Below are 25,491 nucleotides of genomic sequence, written 5' to 3'. Positions count from 1 at the left end.
TTTGGGACATTACAAAACAAAATAATATTCGAATAATAGGGGTTCCAGAAGGAAAGGAAACTGAGGTAGACGTGGAAAAAGTATTTCAAGAAATAATGACAGAAAACTTTCCTGAGATAGAGAAGAAAAAACCCACACAAATCCAAGATGCTCGCAGAGTCCCAAGCAAAATGAATCCCAGAAGACAGACGCCAAGGTACATTATAATTAAAGTGGCAAACAACAACGACAAAGTAAGAATCTTAAAAGCAGCCAGAGAGAGACAGAAAGTTACTTACAAAGGAACCCCCATCAGACTAGCAACTGATTTCTCAACAGAAACATATCAGGCCAGAAGGGAATGGGATGAAATATACAAAGTCATGCAAAGGAAGGGTTTGAATCCAAGAATACTGTACCCAGCAAGACTATCAATCAAAATTGAAGGGGAAATCAGGAGCTTCACAGACAAAAAAAGACTGAAGGAATTTATCTCCACCAAACCAGCAATGCAAGAAATGCTAAAGGGTCTACTGTAAAAATAAAGAAATAGGAATTGAAGAAGGAACATGGGTATAGAATAAAAATGCCATCAAATGAGTACCTATCAATAATAACCTTAAATGTAAATGGATTAAATGCTCCAATCAAAAGACATAGGGTGTCAGATTGGATAAGAAAACAAGACCCTTACATCTGTTGCCTACAAGAAACCCACCTCAGAAAAAAAGATGCACACAGACTGAGGGTGAAGGGATGGAAAAAAGTTTTCCAGGCAAATGGAAAGGAAAGAAAAGCTGGGGTAGCAATACTTATATCTGACAAATTAGATCTCAGAGTGAAGGACATAACAAGAGATAATGAAGGCCACTTCATAATACTAAAGGGTACAATCCAACAAGAAGAAATAACCCTGGTAAATATATATGCACCCAATACAGGAGCACCCAAATACATAAAAAAAAAACTGCTGGAGGACATTAAGGGAGAGATTAATAGCAATACAATCATAGTAGGAGATTTTAATACCCCACTGTCACCCTTCGACAAATCATCTAAACAAAAAATCAGCAAAGAAATATCAATCCTAAACGACTCACTAGACCAGATGGAATTAATTGACATCTTTAGAACATTCCACCCCAAAGCCACAGAATATACATTCTTCTCAAGTGCACATGGGACATTCTCAAAGATAGACCACATTTTGGGACATAGGCAAAGTCTCTTCAAATTCAAGAAGATAGAAATCATATCAAGCATCTTCTCAGACCATAGTGGCATAAAACTGGAAATTAATTACAATAAAAATAATCCAAAGAAATCAAATACATGGAGACTAAACAACATGCTATTAAACAAGGACTGGGTTACCAGAGAAATCAAGGAAGAAATTAAAAACATCCTGGCAACAAATGACAATGAAAACACAACAATCCAAAATCTATGGGACACAGCAAAAGCAGTTTTGAGAGGGAAGTTCATATCCTTACAAGCCTATTGCAAAAAACTAGAAAAAATGGTAACAGATGAACTAACTCTACAACTCAAAGAGTTAGAAAAAGAGCAACAAGAAAAGCCCAGTGTAAGCAGAAGGAAGGAAATAACAAAAATCAGAGCACAGATAAATGACATAGAGACCAAAGAAACAATACATAAGATCAACAAAACCAAGAGCTGGTTCTTCGAAAGGATAAACAAGATTGATGGACCTCTAGCCAGGCTAACCAAGAAACAAAGAGAGAGGACCCAAATAAACAAAATCAGAAATGAAAGAGGTGAAATAACAACAGACCCCACCGAAATACAACAGATTGTTACAAAATACTACGAACAACTCTATTCCAACAAACTAAACAACCTGGAGGAAATGGACATATTCCTAGAAAAATACAAACTGCCAAAACTCAATCAGGAAGAATCTAAAAATCTCAATAGACCAGTGACGTGGGAAGAAATTGAAACCGTCATCAAAAAGCTTCCAGCAAACAAAAGCCCAGGGCCAGATGGCTTCACAGGAGAGTTTTACCAAACATTCAAGGAAGAACTAAAACCTATCCTCCTCAGACTATTCCAAAAAATCCAAGAGGAAGGAACACTTCCGAACTCCTTCTATGAAGCCAACATCACCCTAATACCAAAACCAGATAAAGACAACTCAATGAAAGAGAATTACAGGCCAATATCCCTCATGAACATAGATGCCAAAATCCTCAACAAAATTCTAGCAAATCGACTCCAGAAGAACATCACAAAGATCATACACCATGACCAAGTAGGATTTATTCCAGGAATGCAAGGATGGTACAATATCCGCAAATCAATAAACGTGATACATCACATAAACAAATTGAAAGATAAAAATCATATAGTCATATCAATTGACGCAGAAAAAGCATTTGACAAAATCCAACACCCTTTCCTGTTAAAAACTCTTAAAAAGGTGGGAGTACAAGGATCATACCTCAACATAATAAAAGCTATATATGATAAACCCACAGCCAACATTATACTCAATGGGCAAAAACTAAAACCATTCCCTCTAAGAACAGGAACAAGACAGGGATGCCCACTCTCGCCACTCCTGTTTGACATAGTTCTGGAAGTACTAGCCATTGCAATTAGACAAGAGGAGGAAATAAAAGGCATCCAAATTGGAAAAGAAGAAGTAAAGTTATCCTTATTTGCAGATGACATGATATTGTACATAAAAAACCCAAAAGACTCCATTAAAAAACTAATTGACTTAATAAATGAATTTGGCAACGTAGCAGGATATAAAATTAATGCCAAGAAATCCATGGCATTTCTATACACCAACAGTGAAACTACAGAAACAGAGGCTAAAAAAGCAATTCCATTCACCATCGCACCAAAAAAATTAAGATACCTAGGAATAAATTTAACTAAAGAAATAAAGGACCTATTTGCGGAAAACTACACGACACTGAAAAAAGAGATAGAGGAAGATGGAAGGAGATGGAAGAACATACCATGTTCATGGATTGGTAGAATCAACATCATCAAAATGTCCATACTTCCTAAAGCAATCTATAGGTTCAATGCACTCCCCATTAAAATACCAACGACATATTTCACTGACCTAGAAAGAACTCTCCAAAAGTTCATTTGGAACAATAAAAGACCCCGAATAGCCACAGCAATTCTGAGAAAGAAGAGTAAAGTAGGAGGGATCTCAATACCAGACTTCAAACTATACTACAAAGCCACTGTTCTCAAAACAGCCTGGTACTGGCACAAGAACAGACAAATAGATCAATGGAATAGAATTGAGAACCCAGATATCAACCCAAATCACTATGCTCAATTAATATTTGACAAGGGAGGCACGAATATACAATGGAGTCAAGACAGTCTCTTCAATAAATGGTGTTGGGAAAATTGGACAGACACATGCAAAAGAATGAAACTAGATCACCAACTTACACCATTCACAAGGATAAACTCAAAATGGATACAGGACTTAAACATCAGACGGGAAACCATAAAAATACTAGAAGCATCCACAGGTAGCAAAATCTCAGACGTATGCCAAAATAACTTCTTCACTGATACTGCCCCTAGGGCAATGGAAGCTAAAGAGAAAATAAACAAATGGGACTACTTCAAAATAAAAAGCTTTTTTACAGCAAAAGAAACCATCAATAAAACAACAAGAAAGCCCACGGTGTGGGAGATCATATTTGCAAATATTACCACTGATAAAGGTTTAATCTCCAACATTTACAGACAGCTTATACAACTAAATAAAAGGAAGATGAATGATCCAATTAAAAAATGGGCAATGGACCTAAACAGAATATTTTCAAAAGAAGACAGAAGGAAGGCCAAAAGGCACATGAAAACATGCTCAAAGTCACTAATTATCCGAGAGGTGCAAATCAAAACAACAATGCGGTACCATCTCACACTTGTCAGAATGGCCAACATCAACAAATCAACAAACGACAAGTGTTGGCGAGGTTGCGGAGAAAAAGGAACCCTCGTGCACTGCTGGTGGGAATGCAGACTGGTGCAACCACTGTGGAGAACAGTGTGGAGTTTCCTCAAAAAACTGAAAATGGAACTCCCATTTGACCCAGTAATCCCACTTCTAGGAATATATCCCAAGAAACTAGAAACACCAATCAGAAAGGATATATGCACCCCTATGTTCATAGCAGCACAATCTACAATAGCCAGAATTTGGAAACAGCCTAGGTGCCCGTCAGCAGATGATTGGATCCAAAAACTATGGTACATCTACACAATGGAATACTATGCTGCCACAAAGAAGAAGGAATTCTCATCATTTGCAGCAACCTGGATGGAATTGGAGAACATCATGCTGAGTGAAATAAGCCAATCAACGAAAGAGAAACACCACATGACCTCACACATCGGTGGATGATAAAGATCTTTATAAACTGATGAACCAAGAGACAGATATAGAGAAAGTAAAGCAACAGGCAGACTGTCAAATTACAGTGGGGAGGGTAGGGATATCAGGGGGAGATAATAGATCAACCGAAGGACTTGTATAAATGCATATAAGTACAACCAATGGACATAAAACTATGGGGAGGGAGGGGATGTGTGGGAGGGAGGGAGGGGGGCAATAAAAAAAAAATCAAGAAAATATGTAAAAAATAAATAAATAAATAAATAAATAAATAAAAATAATAAAATGTGTGCAGGAACTCTGTACTACGTGCAACAGCTCTGTTCTCTAACGGCTGCAGACTGGACCTCAAAACATCCCAGAAAATAAAGCACACAAGGGTTCGTCACCATCTTAAATATATGGAGAACCAGGCTCAGGGGTGAAAGGATTTAACGAGATCACAATCACAGAAGCAAAACAAACTGGCCAATTCACAGGCCTGGAGCCAGAATGAGAGGGAAGGAGGAGTTAAGAGATAGTTGTTGGCTCTGAGCGGCAGGTGGAGTGTTGGAGTTTATTCTGAGGTAGTGGGGGAATCACTAAGTTTTAAGCACAGAAGAAGCATGAGACTGAGGTCTCCCACAGACCATTCTTAGGCAGCACAGAGGGACTGGGAGGAAGAGGATGGAAGCGATGACAGGTTGCTACACTGAACAAGGGTAGGAGTAAGGATGTGGGCTGTGGCACTGGAGGCAGCTCTAAGAGAAATGATCCAAGTTTTTGAGGCTGACCTGGTAGGATTTGGAAGCCAATTAGATGGAACTGAATGAGTTATAGAAGACTCCAAGAATTGCAGTTTGTGAGTAGCTATACAGCAAAAACATTTAACCATGCAATCTTTGGAATCAGGTCTGGATTTTTTTGCCCTCTTGCCACTTAATAGCGGTGGACACTTCAAGTTAATGACTTTGAGTATTCCCTTATCTGTAAAACATAGGTGATTATCCCTCTCTGAGAATGATTAGGATGACTAAATGGCTGCATGCAGCAAGCATATCTATGTTTGGGACATAGAAATAAGTGTTGACAGTTGTCCTGAGACTAAGTGAATAGAGGCATGGTATTGATTGCTAGGACAGGGAAGACAAATAAAAAGCAGGTCTGAATCAGAAATGAAGAAAAATAACAGTATGGCTGTTTTCAGTGATCTACAGGTATGACTGCAAACTCCCAACATCCTTACCTGTGGGATGCCTCGAGGAAATCTTCTTGCCAACAGCATCTTTGCTTAATGGGAACCTGTTCCTAAGAGACTAACACTGTCTGAGATCTCTACTGAAGATCCTCCTTTCCTTGCCAACCACAGAAATTCCTTTGGATCCCACCCCCAAATATCCTGTCCACAAAGAAGCCCTAAAGACACATAGGAATTGACAAGTGAAATGGGTTAGGAGTGACAGCAGTATCTGTTCTGGTGTTATACAATCCGACACTTCCTAAAAGTTAGGAAATAGCCAGTCAATATAGCTGAGTCCCAGATTGATTCTTTGTAGGATTTAGGACTGGTGATCCAATGGTCAGTAAGAGCAATTATTTCCCCAAAGAAGATTTCCTCATGCTGTGGAGGACACCTCTTCTCCTTTTTAAAAAGAAATCTATTTTATTGATTTTTTACAGAGAGGGAGAGGGATAGAGAGTTAGAAACATCGATGAAAATCATCTGCTGCCTCCTGCACACCTCCCACTGGGAATGTGCCTGCAACCCAGATACAGGCCCTTAACTGAAATCGAACCTGGGACTCTTGAGTCTGCAGGCTGATGCTCCATCCACTGAGCCAAACCGGTTTTGGCACTTCTCCTTTTTTATTAGTCACACTGAAGCTAGAGTTTTCTAGCTGCTTATATTGGGCAGATTAAACAGGAGTGTCCTCAGAACCTGCCATTTCTGTCCTCCAGTCAGATCAGCATATTCAGAAATTCCACATCCTTACCTGTAGGATGCTTTGAGGAAACTCTCTTGCCTTGGCCTCTCCCGATTCTATTTTTATTTTATAGTTTTAGTCTGCACGGAGGATGTTTTTACTAATTTTAGAGGAAGGGAGAGAAACATTGCTTTGAGAAAGAAACGTTGAATGGCTGCCTCCTGCATGCACCCGCACTGGAGATGGAACCCAAAACCCTTTGGTGCCCGGGACAATGCTCCAACCGATTCTATTTTAAGCAAGAGGTCGATCACCTCGTTTCCCCCATAGGAAAAGGTCTATTGAAGCTAATGAGCAGGACAGCTTATTGAGAACAGTTTTTTAAAAAATATATTTTTATTCATTCAGAGAGGAAGGGAGATATAGAAACACCAATGATGAGAATCATCGACTGGCTGCCTCCTTCATACCTTCTACGGGGTATGTGCCCTGACCGGGAATCAATGAGAATCAAACTGTGACTTCCTGGTTTATAAGTCGACGCTCACCCACTGAACCACACTGGCTAATCAAAGAACAGACAGTCTTGATAACTAACTGGTGTTTCTCTACTTAGCACCATGGCTGGGGTCCTGACTTAAGTTTTCATCTTGGTTGTCTTCACAATAGGTACCAAATCCACTATCACCTCAGTGGGTCTTTATAGTTTCGTGTTTTTTTTCTACCTACTCCACAGGACAGACAGGCTGTAACTGGGCCACTTACAAAAACAGTCAGAAATCTGTAAGATCTGGTCTTTCATGCAGGTAGGGAGAACCTTCTTGCTCAAGACTAACAGAAAAATGTGCAAGTTAAAGACCAAAAATCTTTAATTATAAAGTTACATCTTTTAAGGAAATGCAAGTGAGGCAGCCCCCTGAAGGGCCTTCATTAAGAGCACTTGACTCCCTGTGATATTTGTAGAGTTACCTGAGTATTTGAAATTACAGTTCAAGGAGAAAAAAAGAAAAAAAGAAAGGAAAAAAAAAAAGGAATGCCAATACAGTTATATACAATCCAGTGGTGCTTTTCATTTTTAGTTAATGAAAGCATAGCATATATACAAATAATTTTGTGAATAATTCTAAAAGGAAAACAAAACAAAACCAAGAGGGGGCTGGAGATACCAACAATATTTAATAGAAGTATAATAGTTAACCTTAGAAGTCTTGAAGGATGGAGTTACATCCAAACCAAAGAAGGATATAAATATAGTGAAGTCTAATTCCACGAGGCAATAAAAAGGAGCAGAGTGGGCTTGACTGAAATAGCTTATTTAGCATGAGACCTTGGTGGGAGGTGAGTCATATTTCACTTAAATTTCTATGACTTGACATTAGTATGTCAATCTTGGTGAAAAATTAGTACCTCAATCTTAAATAGAGTTATTGTAAGTCTTATAAAATTAGATTCTTCTGCACGATATGAGATCATAAAGACAGAGTAGGAATTCATTATTATGAGTGGCTAGATCATTTTTAAAGCACTCTATTTGATTAAACAAGTGAGGTCCTTCCTTACTGCCTAAGCTGTGAAATGCTGCTTCCCCCAACCTCCCCAAAGAGCAGAAGAATAAGGCAATTTGCTCATTTTACTTTGTTTTTATTTCAACATAACATGCAGTAAAAAAAAAAAAAAAAAAAAAAAAAATTAACAGAATTTATTGGCATTTACAATGCTCACAAAGAAAAAGAACTCTAAAAGCAATTTAGTTCAGATTTAAGAAATTGCTCTAAATTAAACACTTACAATAAATCTATTTCCAAATGTTCAGTTTATTCCAAAATTTAAGATGTATTTGGACATATTTGTGTCTGCTATTTGCAGTATTTTTTTTTTTTTTTTTAATAAAACCTCTTATTCTTGGGATATCCAGCCCCCATTTTCCTAACACAGCAGGGAAGACATATACATGTGGCCATTTAAATTAAAGGAAGAAATGGAGTAAGGGAGATCTCAGGTTGCAAAAATATATACAAGCATTTACCTTTTCCAGAACTAAATGTTTTCTCCATAAAAATATTAAATAGCCAAGCCCTATAGAACTAGGGCCGGGACTACTTAAAATATAACTATTCTGTATTTTAAAAATATAGGGCAGAAAGCCTTTTGGGTGATATTTATACATTTTCACACAAATTTCTAGGTCCCTAAATGAATAATCAAGCATTATGTAGAATTGGAAAAGTCTACTTTCTTACATTATCTCTTAATTTAATCTCATAAATCTCTAGTAAATCTTGCAGGTAACTACATTTCAATATGAGAATTCATCTCTATGGGAAGTCTTTATAGAGGCTTAATTAATTTTCATAGCCATATATTAACAAAGTTCAGGCTTATGTAATGGAAGGGTAGTTGGCAGACATTCGCTCTGTAAGACAAAGCAATAGCATTTTTACCCCCTACCAACAAAAAGGCAGAGAGTCTTGACTCTGAGGGAAAAAAACCTAGGGGTCTAGAGACCATACTACATACATTTCCTGGCATATGTGGAATAAGAAACAAAATAAATGTAGGGTTGGGGAAAGCCTGATCTCCCCCTTCATACCGATAATTTCTGAATGAGGCAATCCTTTCACTCACATAAAATCTGCTTCAGGATGGCAGTGTTTTAGAGTACAGATACATGAGTTTAAAATGCTTTTGTTACTGTTCTAGGATGTAAAAGGAAGAGTGAGACTTTTGATTCCCATATACATAATTAAGGAAACAATCTAGTGGAATAAGACAAGTCAGATTTCAATGATGTGTTAAATATCTTGTTAAGGTTTTGACTAGTCATTTGCAGATCTGATTTCTGGAAATGTTGAATAAAAGTCCAGAATCACTGGTAAATAAATCTCAATGATAACATTAATTTACTTATACTCAGATAACTCTCTAAACAGTCACAGTCCAATTTTACAACAAGATGTGCAACAAGCAGAGAAGGAAAAGGACAAACATTGCAAGTAAGTTCTCGTCCTTCCGTGGTGCAAACTCCCAGAAGTCACTCTTGTCCAAATCCTTCTGTTTCTTCAATGGCAAACAACAGCTTTTCCTTCAGTTGCTCATAGCTCTTATAGGGTGGTAGGTCCAGGCGGTTAAAACTTAAAGAATTGTTTATGAGAAAAAAATTATACAAAGAAACGAATGGGCAGTGTAGTATATAACAAAATTGGTTTTTAAAGTCAGGCAAAATTGGTTTAATCTGGATCTATCCCTGGGCCTTTGAATAAGTGCTATTGCATTTTTGAGTCTTGGTTTCCACTTTGGAAAAATAGGAAAAACAGTATTTATCTATCAGGTTAGAATGAAGAAGAAACAAGCATATACACAGCACAGTGCCTGGTGCTCAGCAGGTATTCAGTAAAACGCTGGTCTTCTCATGCTCCCCCACCTACCCTCATCTAGACCAGTGGCCAGCAAACTTTTTTCTGTAAAGGGCTAGATAGTACACACTTTAGGCTTTGTAGGCCATAGGTCTCTTATCAAAAGGCTTTAAATAAAAAAAAAAAAAAAAAAAGGTTTTAATTTACCACTGGAAGAAATAATGTTCTGCTCTAATATCTTATACCCTGCTCCTATTGAATGAACACACCTCTGTCCTATTCTTAGCTGCTGAGTTTTTAAAGGGCATCTTCTAATTTTGGGCCGTATTATCATCACTTTCACAAGGTAACAAGTAGTGAAGCTGCTCTGAAGCCTTAGCCCTCTGCCATATTTTTAGGACAAGGCCTAAATATTTGGCAAAAGAAGAAATAATACTACCCACAAAGGAAAAATAAATTTACAATTATTACTTTTGTTAGTTCTTACAAATGGAAACATGTAACTTATAATGAGGCTGATTCTCATGTGTGACTGAGATAAGATGTTCACAACAGTGTAATGGCACAGTCTGTTCTAGGTTTCAAAATAAAAAAGAAAGGGAAAGAAGTCAATTCAAAACACATGTACAAGATAAGTATACAAAAATAAATTGTATTTCTATACACTAGCAATAAAAAAAAATCTAAAATGAAAGTACAAAAACAATATCATTCATACTAGCTTCAAAAAAAGGATAAATATATGGTAGTTTGGTCAACGTGGCTTAGTGGTTGACCGTTGACCTGTAGGCCAGGAGGTCATGGTTCGATTCCTGGTCAGGATACATGCCTGGTTGCAGGCTTGGGTTGCGGGCTCAATTCTGTGTGGGGTGTACAGGAAGCAGCCAATCAGTGATTCTCTCTCATCACTGATGTTTCTCTCTCTCCCTCTCCCTTCCTTTTATTTACTGAAACCAATAAAATAATAATATATATTATATATATATATATATATATATATATATATATATAGTACACACAAGTATATATATACTTATATATACTTATATATACAATATATATAGTATACACACACACACACACACACACACACACACACACATTTTTTAAAGAATAAAATAGTTAAGAAATTTAACAGGAGAAATGCAAGGCTTGCATAATAGAAAATTGCAAAACATTGTTGAAATAAATCAAAAAGACCTAAATAAATAGTCTTGAAAGATATTCCATCCATGTGCATTGATAGGAAGACAAAATATTGTTAAGATGGCAATATTCCCCCAAACTGATCTACAAATTCAAAGTGATTTGTATCAAAATTCCAACTGACCTCTATGCTTAAATGGACAAGCTGATCCTAAAATTCACATGAAAATCCAAAGGATCCAGAATAGCTACAACAATCTTGAAAATATTGAAAGACATATACTTCCTAAATTCAAAACTTACTACAAAGTTATAATAATCAAGACAATGTGGTACTGCCATTATGGATATACATATGGATCAATGGAAATAGAATTGAGAATCCAGAAATAAGCCAGTCTATTTATCGCCAATTGATTTTCAACAAATGGGTCAAATTGTTATTTTTTATTTTAATTAAATTAAAAAAAAATTTTTTTTATTGATTTCAGAGAGGAAGGGAGAGGGAGGGAGAGAGAGAAACATCAATGATGGGAGAGAATCATCCATCGGCTGCCTCCTGCTTGCCCCACACTGGAGACCATGCCTGCAACCTGGGCATGTGCCTTTGTTCGGACCAAGCCCAGGACTCTTCAGTCCACAGGCCGACACTCCATTCAGTGAGCCAAACCAGCCAGGGCAAGTTGTTACTTTTTAAAAACCACACATACACATATGTATATGAAAATGTAAAGGAACAAACAATAAAACAAAAAGGGCAGATGGGGAAAACATCAGAGTCCACATATACCCACAGAAAATGTCTCACAAAATGAAGTCCAAGTACTGCTGAGCTTTAGGTCGAATTCTAACATATAAAGATTAGAGCTGGTTTTCAGTTTTGTACATTTTCCAAAATGTGGTAAAATGGCATTTATGAGAAAATATTTCTGATCATACTAGAAAGTAGCTCTCCCAACAGCTACCTAGAATTGATTTCTTCCTGTGCCGTCAAAGAAAAGTTAAAAGTTTTCCAACTATCACATTTAAAAAACAACTCAGAGGTGGGAAAAGGGATTGACTGGAAATGGGCTAATTGGGGGTGATGAAAATACGTTAATACTGGATTTTAGTGATGGTTACTATTATAGTCTGTAAATCTAAATATCATTAAATAAAATGGGTAAGTTTTTTTTAGTAAATTATGCCTCAAAAAAGCTGTTAAGAATAATTCAATAGAATGGGGAAATATTTCATTTCTAATAGGCTTTAATATCTACAGAACTGGAAAAAGCTGTTTTCTCTACTTTTTCTGATTTTACTTACCAGGTATGACTTCTGGGTAACCAATTTTCTTTCCCAACTTTTTCAATGCAGAATTTTTGAGGTCCGTTGCTCCCTGAAACATAGTGAAACCATTAACAGTTTAATAATATAATAGTTCTCAAATTGTAATCCCCACTGTAGCAGCATCATTATCAGCATCACCAAAGAAACTGTTAGAATCATAAAACTACAATCCTTATCCCAAGTCTACTAAATTGAATAAAAATTTGGGGGGAGAGGCTCAGAAATATAGGGTGTTCCAAAAAGATGTGCCTAAGTGCAAGAGTCCCCACCCCTTGAATATTTTCTACTTGGTTGTCTGGCAATCACCTTAAACTCAGCAGACTAAGCAACTCATTATCCTTCCTAACACTTCCCAACCATGTTCTCTACATGCCACAGTTTCTCCATATTTTATAACATATTATCTTTGACATTCTTTCTTCTTATCTCATCTTTTGAGTACAATTTTCACTTTTGGAACTTCTCTAGCATTTATCTTCTCTTTTTCATCTCTACTTTCATCTCCTAAGATCAGTTTTTCTTTCTTTTTTTATTTTTTTACTTTTTTAAAATTTTATTTTATTGATTTTGTACAGAGAGGAAGGGAGAGAGATAGAGTTAGAAACCTCGATGAGGGAGTGTCATCGATCAGCTGCCTCTTGCACACCCCCCACCGGGGATATGCCCGCAACCAAGGTACATGTCCTTGACCAGAATCGAACCCGGGACCCTTCAGTCCCCAAGCCAACGCTCTATCCATTGAGCCAAACCGGTCTCGGCTAAGATTAATTTTTCATCATTGCTCCAATACTTTCTTCCTACCTTCAGGCTCTTTCCTATCTTTTTCTTTTTTAAAGAATAGTTTATTATTTTTAAAAAAATATATTTTTTATTGGTTTCAAAGAAAAGGGAAGAGGAAAAGAGAAATATCGATGAAAGAGAATTATTGATCAGTTGCCTGATGCACACTGCTTACTGGGGATTGAGCCCACAATTCTGATAGGGAATCGAACCCGTGACCTCCTCCTGGTTCATAGGCTGACACTCAACCATTGATCCACACCAGCTAGGGCTCTACCATGCATGCTCTGCTTTTCCATCAAATCTTCCTAAAATGCAGTTTCAGCAAGTTTCCTCTCTTCAAAACGTTCCCATAACTTCCAATATCCTTAGAGTAATGTCCAAACTTTTTTAGTCTGGCTTTTAAAGGCATTTAAACTGGTTCCACACTATACCCAAAATTTCGTAGTTCTTTTAATTCTGACCCTCTGCTTCAGCTGAAGTACACTCAGGAATCACAACTTCTCTTCTCTCCTCTGGTGGTACTTGACATAACATTGGTGTTAAAGGAAGGCTTGATTCTACTTTATTGTTTAGTTGCAAAATAAATATTCTCATGGTTATTCATTTCAAAACAACACAATCAGTGACTACTATGTGATAAGTACTGAGCTTGGTGCCAGCAATAAAAAGATGAAGATATGGACCTGTATCTTAAGGAGTTCCAGGTATAACAGGGAAGAGAGGTAAACACATCATTAAAAATATAGTATAATACAAAAAAAAAAAATATATATATATATATATACACACACACACACACACACACACACACACACATATATTGTATAATACAATCAACAGTGCCTGGCTCGTAGGAGACACAAAAATGTTTGCCAAATGACTGAATGAACAAACAGAGTTACAAATAGAAAACTGCTATCCTAAGTTAAAATGTGGGGTCTAGCTGAAGGGTTTAAAATTTCCAGGTAAGAATTACAAAATAATTCAAAAGTTTAGACAAATCCAAATACTACTGAGCAATAAATGCTTAAGAATAGTTATCAGCCAAAACCGGTTTGGCTCAGTGGATAGAGTGTCGGCCTGCGGACGGAAGGGTCCCGGGTTCGATTCTGGTCAGGGGCATGTGCGTTGGTTGCGGGCACATCCCCGGTGGGGGCTGTGTGGGAGGCGGCTGGTCGATGTTTCTCTCTCATCGACGTTTCTAGCTCTTTATCCCTCTCAATTCCTCTCAGTGTAAAATCAATAAAATATATTAAAAAAAAAAAAAAGTTTAGACAAATACAGGTTAACTATGACTATTTAAGAAAATGGCTATATTTATTTCTATTTCTGATAAGTTGTATACACAATGATGTAACAGCAGTGTCAATGTTTTCTATAGAAAAAGAAATCTTGTATACATACCCATGAGGTCAGCAAATCCTCCAACTGGTAATCGGCAGGTTCCAGTAACAAACTGTAGAAGTCTCATTCTCTTCTCATTATCAATTTCTTTAACAAACTGTTAACAGCACATTTAAAGAGAAATATAGGTCATATGTTTAACATAATACACAAGAAAAATATTTTTTTTTAAATGTGTTATTGATTTTAGGAAGGAAGCGGGGGAGGGATAGAAATATCAACCAGTTGCCTCCTACATGCCCCTATTGGGGCTCAAGCTTGTAACCTGGGTATGTGCCCTGACTAGGAATCGCAAGAAAATTCTTAAATGAACTCCCAGTGTTCATTTAGGTATATTCAAAAGAATTGGGAGTCTCTGCTCCCAATTCTTTTGAATATACCTAGGAGTAGAATAGAATAATGACGGTATCCACTGCTGTGGATGGAGGACCTTCTCTATGTTGGTCAAAGCCCCTCTAGCCTTCCGCTCTGTGAATCTGAGGACCACATCCTTAGGGGAGACAGAAAAAGAGGCCCCCTGAGCCCAAGAGCTCCCTACTCGTGTCGTTTCAAGATCAGTTCTAGAACAGCATCTCCTTTCCCACCCACATCTGCCTGCCCTATAGGACATTCATTACAGAGGACACAGAGCTTGAGGCAGTATAGATTTTTGAATTTATGAACAAATGAAATAAAAATCATAGGATTCTGATCCAGATTTACCCTAATAACCTCCTTTTCTCAATGTCTTTAAATTTGAAGGTATAGTTAAGTGTTACCAGAATTATATGGCTTTTAACTCCTATATAATAACTCTGATTAAAAGCAGTAGATTTCTGAAGGGTGCTTTCATCTTGTAGCACAGGTATTTTGGTTCAACCAAGTATTTTCTTGTAAAGAATAATTTTGATCTGCCTTGGCCTGTGTGGCTCAGTTGAACACTGTCCTGTGCACCAAAAGGTGGCTGGTTTGATCCCTGGTCAGGGTGCGCCAGGGAGGCAACTGATAGATGTTTCTCACATCGATGTTTCTCTCTTCCCCTGTCCCTTGCTCTAAGAATCAATAAAAACATGTTCTTCAAAAAAGGATAGATATCTTGTACTACTTATCAAGTGTTTTATAATCCAAATCCAGTGTTACAGAAGCTTAGTTCATCTACGTTTCTTATGACTAAGTGAATATCAGAATTTTTAAAAAATATTAATTTTAAATGTTTTAATTGATTTTAGAGAGAGGAAGGGGAAGGAGAGACAGACAGAGAGAGAGAGAAACATTGATGTGAGAGTTAAACACTGCTTGGCTGCTTCTGATACATGCCCCAACGAGAGATTGAATCCACAACCTAGGCATACGTACGCCCTGACTAGGAATTGAACCTGGCACCTTTCAGTGTATGAGAAAATGCTCTAACCAACTGAGCAACACTGGCCAAGGCTAAAACAATTTTTTTATTGTGGTACAATATTTATTACAAATATTTACCATTTAAGCATACAATTCAATGGCATTAAGTACATTAACTCTGTTGTGTAATTATCACGTTTCCAGAACATTTTTTTTATCATCTCCCAAACAAAAACTCTGAATGCATTAAACTTACCTTCCCACTGCCTCACTTCCCCTCTCCCCAGCCCGATAACCTCTATTCTACTTCCTGTTTCTATGAATTTGCCTATTTTAGGTACCTCATATAAATGGAATCTTACAGTATTTGTCCTTTTGTGGCTGGCTTATTTCACTTAGCATAATATCCTCAAGGTTTATCCATGTTGTAGCCCATGTCAGAATTTCCTTTTTTTTTTTTTTTTTTTTTTTTAATCCTCACCTAAGGATATTTTTCCATTGATCTTTTTTAGAGTGGAAGAGAGAGGAAAAGACAGAGAGAAACATTGATGTGAGAGAAACACATCAATTGGTTGCCTCCTGCTCACGCCCCAACCAGGGCCTGGGTTGGAGAAGAGCCTGCAACTGAGGTATGTGCCCTTTACCGGAATCAAACCCAGGACCCTTTGATCCACAGGACAAGGCTCTATGCACTGAGCCAACTGGCTAGGGCAGAATTTCCTTTTTCTTTAAGGCTGAGTAATATTCCTTTGTATGTATATACCATAATTTGTTTACCATTCATCTGTTGATTGACACTTAGATTGCTTCCATCTCTTGGCTATTGTGAATAATACTGTTATGAACATTGGTATACAAGTATCTGAGTCCCTGCTCTCAATTCTTTTGAATATACCTAGGAGTAGAATTGCCAGATCACATGTTAATTTTAAAAAAAATTCCCCAACTGAGGATATGTCCATTGATTTGAAAGAGAAAAAAAATGGAAGAGAAGGTTAAATAGAGAGACAAACATCGATTAGCTGCCTCCCATATGTGCCCCAACTGGAGACTGAACCCGCAACCCAGGTATGTGCCCTGACTGGGAATCGAACCTGCCACTTTTTGGTATATGGGATGACACTTCAACCATGGCTGGATCATATATTAATCCTATGTTTAACTTTTTGAGAAACCACCAAACTTTGCCACAGTTGTGTACATTTCGTATTTGCAGCAGTAATGCAGAAAGTTCCAATTTCTCCACATCCTTACCAAGGATGATTGTTTTTTCTCTGTGATTTTGATTTACACTTTTCTAATTATTAGTAATGTTAAAAATCTTTTTATGTGCTATAATCAACATTTTTTTGAAGAGACACCAGTATGATTCCAAACAAAGTCTCTTAAGTTTGCCTTCTAAACATTATGTAATTTTTAATGAGGTATGAATGATGAAAACCATATTTTATAGACAGTTCTATCAAATTCCAAAGCATCTTATCTGGAGTTATACTCTGGGCAAAGGTGAAAGGTATGTATAGCTTACTTGGCAATGGTCTTTAAAGGATGGTGCTATAATCCATGTTCATTTATTATATTGCATAGGATGGAATGAGGGATCAGAATATACTGGTATATTTTTTTATGTAACTTTTCATATATGGTAAACACATTTCTAAAAAATTATGGTGTGTTTGTCAACAGAAATAAAGCGAGACAAACCTGCCAAAACCACATTATTTGTTTGCTTGTCCTAGTATAATGACGGTAGATGGTATGTCTTTGCCAGTCATTCAAATCAATCTCTTGCATTCCACATAAAAGGACCTTTTGAAATGAAAAAGACAAATGATTTCTATAGATAATTGTACATTTATCATAGATAAGACACAGATAAGAACAAACATTAAAAAAACAAACTAATCAAGAGGCTATGGATTGTAACCATGTATCAATAACTGTATCTATAATATTCTAAAAGGTTAAGTTTCGGATGTATCATATATGAACAGATTCAGGTAAATAAGCCACTCATTATAGAGAGGTTCTGATAGTAATACTTTTTTAGCTAATTCTTTTTATATGATTTTAAATATCCTGACTACATAAAAATATTGCCATTGGAAAGTGAGTTGAAAGCAGACAACTGAAGGCATTATTTATCAGCATGCTGCAAAGGAAAGAAGAAAAACTTATTACCTCTAACTCCTTTGCATCAAAGTATTGCAAATACTGCTGGGGAAGAATTTCATTAAAACCCTCAAAGAAAGCTTGTGTCTGTTCTTCAACACCTCGAGACAACCTCCATTCAGCTACCATTCTGTTAAATAAATATATTTTTAAAAAAGCTGTCAGCAAGTTTAGATGTTACGTTTAAATTCCGAGTACAAATATAATTTTAAAAATTTTACTATTATGAAAACCTCCATATATAAAATATAATGAACCCCAAATATAGATATCCCAGCTGCAATACAATGCCAATCTTATTTCATTATGCCACTACCCATACTCTAAATATAAATTCATTTTAAACAAATATTTTAGTATGTATCTCTACAAAACGAGGTCTCTTTCTAAAAAACATAACAAGATAGAAAAAAATTAGTAAAGAGATGGAGATTCTCAGCAGAGAATTAATTTCGGCTATGGTGCCATTATTATTTTTATTTTATCAATATTTTTTAAATTTTATTTTATTGATTTTTTACAGAGAAGAAGAGACAGGGAGAGTTAGAAACATCGATGAGAGAACCATTGATCAGCTGCCTCTTGCACACCCCCTACTGGGGATGTGTCCGCAACCAAGGTACATGCCCTTGACTGGAATCGAACCCGGGACCTTTCAGTCTGCAGGCCGATGCTCTATCCACTGAGACAAACCGGTTTTGGCTATGGTGCCATTTTTTAAATGGTCCGTGTGCATCATGGCAGCTCCTGCATTGAGCATCTGCCCCCTGTTATCAGTGAGAGTCATAGCTACCAGTTCAATGATGGACACTATATAGATAATCATTAGAGCACTCACTAAGAAAATTAGAGATATAGTTAACCAGAAAAGATTAAAAAAGGAAGAGTAAAAATTATACTATTAATTCAAAAGAAGGCAGAAAAGAAAGAACAAAGAAAATTGGGAAAAATAAGAAACAAATAGCAAAGTGGCAGACTTAAGTCTAATCATCAATAACAATATGTGATGTAAATGTACTGAGTGCATTTAAAAAAATGCAATTAAAAAGTAAAAATGATCAAACTGGATAAAAAACAGCAATACCAAGGAACATGCTGCTTATAATAAACATATTTTAATTACAAAGACATGGGAGGAAGATATACCATGCAAATACTAATAAGAAAGCTGGACTGGTTGGTGTGGCTCAGTGGTTGAGCATCAACCTATGAATCAGGAGGTCACTGTTCAATTCCTAGTTAGGGCACAGGCTCAACCCCCAATGGGGGGCCATGCAGGAGCAGCTGATCAATGATTCTCTCTCATCACTGATGTTTCTCTCTCTTTCTCCCTTCCTCTCTGAAATGTATAAAAATATATTTTTTTAAAGTAAAAAAGAAAGCTGGAATGAACATAATAATATTTAAAGAGTAGAAAAGCAGGCAAGATACCCAAACTAGAACTCAAGAAGCACATATATGAAATCTAACCCTGAATTGGTGTCAAGAATATGTGAATGAACTTAAAACTCTTGAGACTAAAAGTCTGAACCAATGCAAAGAGGATATATTAAAAACCATCATTTTACTTATAAATTTTACCAGATCTTACAAATCCCCCATGAAAATATCTGCATATAAATTTGAGATGCTTATCAATGACATGTTACATGGCATAGTGAGTATGGAACTGGTATTTAAAAGAGTTATCTAGTACTACCTCTACCATTAAAATAACCACTTTTGGAGAAAAAGTAAAGGTTTTAATATAACCAAAATTATTTTCTATCACTTTATAAATTTCAAAATTCTGATTAAGTTAAAAATATACCAGCAAGGTGGTAAGAAACCCATTAGTATATCCGCTACACTAATTTTATGTAAGGTTTAGTTTGAATTACCTGTAGAATAGTCACTCTACCTTGCTGCCTCCACAAAAATCTGTCTAATTCTCTCATTTTCTTGTTGCCAGATTCGTTGAAGACGAAATTTAGACTGTCTACTAAATTTACTCCTAATTTCTTATAATCTGGTTTCCAATCTACCACCTGGCTAACTGTTCTAAGTATTTTCTTAAAGGTTATCGTAACTTACTAGCCTCCACATCTTCCAAAGATTCATTTTCTTTGGCTTCTGAAATGCAGGACATGGCAGAACGGGATATCAACTCTGAGCTGCATGACAGTACCTCACAAACCATGGATATTCTTCCCTGATACTGTCTGTGATTTGTGCTTTCCAGCCTCCATCTCTTTGCTCATAACTTTTATTGATTTCTATACAACTGAAAGGCTCAAATGAAAAAACATCGACTACTTACTCCATGATTACAACTAGATGAAATGATGTCTCCCTCTTTTGACTTCCCATAGCACTTTTCTTGTTCCTCTCTCAATACTTACAAGGTTAAAAAAGTGATCATTCATGTTCTTAATAGATCAGTTTTCATGATTAGTTAAAAAGTAAAAAATCATTTTATGAAGTATTGTCCATTAGGATTATTAGGCAATTATCAATGTAGGGCGAAACTATGTCAAAAGGAACATTCTCTCTCACCTGATATATTCCTCTTTATTTTCTTCTGTTACAAGAATATTGCCACCATTGGGTTTCAAATCATGACTCTTGATTTCACCTAAAATTTCTTTATCGACGGAGAAGTACATTTCCAAACCACATTCCTCAATATTGTTTTCTCTGCACAAATGAAATTAACACTATTTGTTATACTAATCCAAATATATAAAAGGTTTTAACTAAAGGACTATGGTCTTAAATAATTACTATTAAATTATAATGTCAAAATAACAAGAAAAATTAAAAATTACGCTCTCAAGTCATATTTTTGAAGATCCTAGGCATTATTTCTATAAAAATTTATCATATTGAATAATGACAGGTTTAATATAAACCATTTAAATTCAATAAACTAATTATATTTTTATTTTGTATACCGTAAGTGTCTACAGACGCAAGCAGCAGATCTTTTTAAGTTAAATTCAAAATTTTGTGGCAGTTAACTGTGGCAGTTAAAGTTTAGATATCAACACTATAATAAAAGTATACAGATTATATTTTGATAAAATAAATGGACACAAAACTTACTTAACCCAGATGAGAGAATTGTAAAATTCTGGATCAATAGATTCTAAATCCTTGAGCCCAACTGGTTTGTTCAAGATACGCTTGTAGAATGGCAAGGAAAAACCTGTATCTATGAATTTCCCATGGAAAAGAGCCTATGAAAGAAACAAACAATTCCATTTAAGATAATTTTATGATATTCATTGTATTTCAGAATGCTAGGTGAGTTCGTCATTTAAAAAGGGCTCCCTTGTTATATGATTTCTTATGACATTTTTCTAGAAAAAGGGCAAATATAACAAACCCAATCTTAGAAATGTCTTAATGAAGACAAAATTCCAAATGAGAAAGTTAATGAACAATGCTTTAGTGTTGCTGAGTTAGCAAAGTACACACAGTTCTTCTCCTGTACTTACCATGGCAATAAACCTGCCAATAAAACGAAAATATTTCAGGTGATCTGGATTGATATAAGAAGCGGGGTTTATCTGCAAGCAGTAGTTATCCTTCCCTGCATATTCAAACAGGCAATACATTGGGTTCAACACTTCATGTGACAAAAGAAAGAACCATTCCCTGAAATAAAAAGAAAAATTTGGGTGAAAAATTGTGTAAGTAACTATGCCAACAAATCAAAGGGCAGTGCTACAAAGTTAGAAATTTATACTCTTCAGCTAGTGATAGTTTCCTAAACTACCATGTTGATTTTATTGCTTCTATTCACTCTGACAACTATTTTACAGAGATGATAATTTATACACTGCCTATTATATTTCCAAGAATTTAAGACACCATCACCTTTAAAACAACTACTAAAACTTTCCCCCCCAATTATAATTGTGATACATATCCCAATTTCAGAGATGTTAAAATATGAAAATGTTAGTCTTAGGATCAATAAAATATCATATATAGCCAAGTTTAAACTTCACCAATTGACCCATGTGGGTAGAGCAGCTGAAGAGAATCTAATATTATTCTATTGATTTCTAAGTTCCATAGTGATCCCCATCAAGTACCACTGCTCTCTAAATCCTAGACAAATATGAAAAACAATCCAATTTTATAGAGGCAATGAAACACTTAATTCAAGCCACTCATTCATTAGAAAGATGCCCTGAGAAACTCAAATGTAAATGCTGTGAGAAGATCAACCAATATTAACATAAGATTATTGGTACTAATTATGAAAGGTAGATGGGTCTGATGGAACAGTAGACAGAGCAGATCTGGGGTAATACAAGTGATATAATCTTGTGTCTGAGGTTTCTTTTCTGTTAGTTTCATGGTAACTGCTTATACTTTAATGCTAGTTCATGCTCTAATTAAGAATAAAAAATGGCCCTCCTCCTAAATTACAATATCTTTATTCCATACAAAATTAAATGTTTCTACTCATATTTTTTGTGGGTACTTCAAACACTGTGAAGTGTGATAAATAAAAAAACTAAATTGTAACCATCATTTAGTGCACACACTAGGTAATTTTACAGATAAAAATATTTGCCCCAGTTCATAGTAATAAGTGCAGAAAAAGGACTCAAATCCAGTCCTGACTCCAAAGTCCTTGCTTTTCCACAGTGCTACTGCTAAGGAAATTTCTAACCTGATATGCTATATTGTAGGGAATAAGCAAAGCATTCTTGCTTCAGTCTACCTACTAGGATTTGACTGGAAGCTCCATTATTAAGAAAGCAGATTTAAACTCCTATTTTAGAGTCTTCTATTCTCAAAACAGATATATTAACCTGAGTCGGAAATTGAGTGACTATTATCTGTATCTAAAATCTGTGATGGGGAAAATGATCTGATCACTATAGGGTCTTTCATGCTTGTGGAACAGACATGAGGTAGTATATATATCACTGGCTTCTGGTTGTGATACAAAATTTGCACCCAAGCTTCACAACTTAGATATGTGCCTTAGGTGAGTCTCAACTTCATTATTACCTATAAAATTCTCTCTCACAGTGTTACTCTGAGGACTAAATGACTGATATGGGTGAAACCAACTGGTAATACCTCAGAATTACCTTCTGAATTAATGGTGTCGAAATTCTACAGCTGCAGCATAATAAAGGTACAATAATTTCCTACATTTCATTTTCCTGAAATATTAAGATTGAGAAAATAATACTTGCAAGCAAAGTGTAATGATACCTTTGGAGGAAAGGAACTAAGTTCTGAGTATTCATATTATCACTACCTTGCTACACCTCCATAATCTAAACCTTCTTCTCCTGGAAAAATCACCCACAAACGTCTTCGCAGATCTTGGGGACTGAAGCTCATTATCTACAAAACAATAAAGCAAAATAATTGCTAAAAGAATTGTTGAAACACCATTCTATCACCTCTAAGTTTGAAATCTCCTTCATTATAGGATACTTAAATTCCCCTTGACATAGAATTGTTTGTGCTCTAATCAACACCACACATAAACAAAATACATTAATGTTTCATATGTATTTATACATATTAATTTTCTTTTAAATCACCCTACTATTCACTTATAAAGTTGCTTCTCTCACTTGCTTAGAGCAGTTAACTGTCGGCCTGGTCAGAGGTGAAGAGCTTTTTATGGTTCTGTATTGGTAAATTTGGATTTAGCAGCCAAAAGGTACACATAATAGCTAACTGGCGAACTTGAAAATGAAAACCAGTGGCTGCAGAGAGGATCAAGTTTACTTTGGAAATACATTCTCAGTAGAAACTTATAAATACCTAGAAAACTACTCGAATTTTGTGTCCCACTACAGTAGTTAATAAGATCATATTTATCTTTGAAGGACAGTACCATTATTGAGCTTTGGGTTCTTTCTCTAGAAAATTATTTAATTACCTGCCAAAAATGGGGCCTGTAGAACATTACAAATATTATTACTCTTAAAAGAAAAATGGCAGGGCTGGGAGAGAGAGAAGTTGACACAATGCCTCTATTTTATGAAATGATATGAATGAACACTCACATTTAAATTCCAAAGAGGCTCAGTAATTTGCTTATGCCAGGGCTTCTCTCAGTTCCCACAAAACAGATATATCACTTTTATAAATTCATATCTCACTCAAAAAAGAAAATTTTAGATGTAACAAAAAATGCAATGCTTATGCCATGTTTGTGACCAATTATTCTATAAGTACCACAGGCTAGACATATAGCAATACAAAACAAAAGGTTAAAAATTGCTCTCTTTGGCTATTCCTTGTCTTCATGGCTCCTCCCCAAACCCTAGGGCTATCACTGATATCTCTGGAGATTCACTGTTCCCTGGAAAAAATCTATTACCTAGTAATAGACAAATATGTAAATTGACCATACCTCTGCTATGCCCACAGCCAATCAGAGTGAGTATACAAATGAACTCAACAAAGATGGCGGGGTAATTTGCATATGCAGGTGCGGAGTGGCTGGGAGGGGCAGGATGCCTGCTATGAGGGGGAGAGGGGATGGCAGAGGGAGCTACAGGAATGGTGTTTTGGACAGAAGCGAGGACTTGCTAGCTCCCAGGCAGCTGGGAGTGAAGCCAGGGGAAGGAAGGCCTATTCTTGCAGGAATATCGTGCAATGGGCCTCTAGTCTTTAAATTTTATCCTTTAACAAAAGTTTAATATGAAGCGGAAAAATTCTATCCTTCAATTTTCCTCATAAGCAGTCATGCTATGTTAAAAAAGCACTTACTTCCCAAAACAACTTTATCCAACAGTTATCAAAAGAAATCTGAAGCTAATTTTGCTGTCAACTTGTCACATTTCCAAAGCAATCAATTTTTTTTCATTTTAAATTTCATATTTAATTCAGTAAATGTCAAATATAAGATGACAATTTTAAACAACTATTTTAGCACTATCTTGTCTGTCATTCTGCAAAAGCCTCTAGTTTTAGAAGCCAAAAGATAAAGGTACAATCATGTTTTGCTACTTTTCAGCATTGCTATAAGCAAGTTATGTTCGAAGAAAGTGGCCCACCAGAGTCTGCATACTCAGTGACACACAGTAGCTATTAATATAAAAATTAGAAAAAGGTAACAATTGGAGTAGTGAATGGCGTTGGAAACTCACATTGATCAAGGGAATCAATATAATTCTTTAAATAGCCTTAGTCAGCTCTGCTGCTAAAAGCTGTCTGTTCCTACTCAGCAGGATGCCAACTGGCTTTCCCCTTTCAGTGTTAATAACTGAAGTTCCATTAGGAAATCAAAATACCTATTTCTGAAAGGAAGTCAGATACTGTCAGCTATCTCAGACAATCTCTCTTTTTTTTTTTTTGCACTCAGTTTGGCATTGGAAGCTGTAACTATCACAATTATCATAGGGGCTTAATAATAAAGACTCACATCCACATCATGAAACAGGGACTAACTGCATGTTTTCATATTAACACATTTTTTCAATGATCATTTAATCTTCCCTACAACATATTCACTTAACAGTTAGTTGCATTTGGATAATAAAGTTGCAAAATAAATAATAAATTAACTCTGGTTCTTAAGACAACTAAAATAATTTGTTGCCCAGCTAGTGTGGCTCAGTGTTTGAACGTCAATCCAGGAACCAAGAAGTCTCTGGTTCAATTCCAGGTCAGGGGAGGCATGCAGGGGGTCTCTATCTTTCTATGCCCTCTCCCTTCTTCTCTC

At 36.1% G+C, this 25,491-nt stretch overlaps 1 protein-coding gene across 1 annotated transcript in view; it reads right to left on the bottom strand.

The window, feature by feature from the left end:
- Nucleotides 1–6,662: 6,662 nt before the first annotated feature.
- The window catches only part of ITCH (itchy E3 ubiquitin protein ligase), a 75,118-nt gene continuing 56,289 nt past the window's right edge, over nt 6,663–25,491 (bottom strand). Inside the window, exons 17-25 of the mRNA XM_084888549.1 lie at nt 23,065–23,153; nt 21,275–21,434; nt 20,880–21,013; nt 20,331–20,471; nt 17,805–17,925; nt 17,328–17,432; nt 14,301–14,397; nt 12,090–12,162; nt 6,663–9,416 (exon numbers count right to left, since the gene is read on the bottom strand). Coding sequence (XP_084744675.1) covers nt 9,317–9,416; nt 12,090–12,162; nt 14,301–14,397; nt 17,328–17,432; nt 17,805–17,925; nt 20,331–20,471; nt 20,880–21,013; nt 21,275–21,434; nt 23,065–23,153 — 1,020 coding nt within the window. The 3' untranslated portion in view covers nt 6,663–9,316. The remainder of the gene's footprint in view (nt 9,417–12,089; nt 12,163–14,300; nt 14,398–17,327; nt 17,433–17,804; nt 17,926–20,330; nt 20,472–20,879; nt 21,014–21,274; nt 21,435–23,064; nt 23,154–25,491) is intronic.

This window comes from Pipistrellus hanaki (assembly GCF_964339955.1).
Source record: "Pipistrellus hanaki genome assembly, chromosome: 6".
NCBI lineage: Eukaryota > Metazoa > Chordata > Mammalia > Chiroptera > Vespertilionidae > Pipistrellus > Pipistrellus hanaki.
This window is presented reverse-complemented; position numbering and strand designations above follow the sequence as displayed.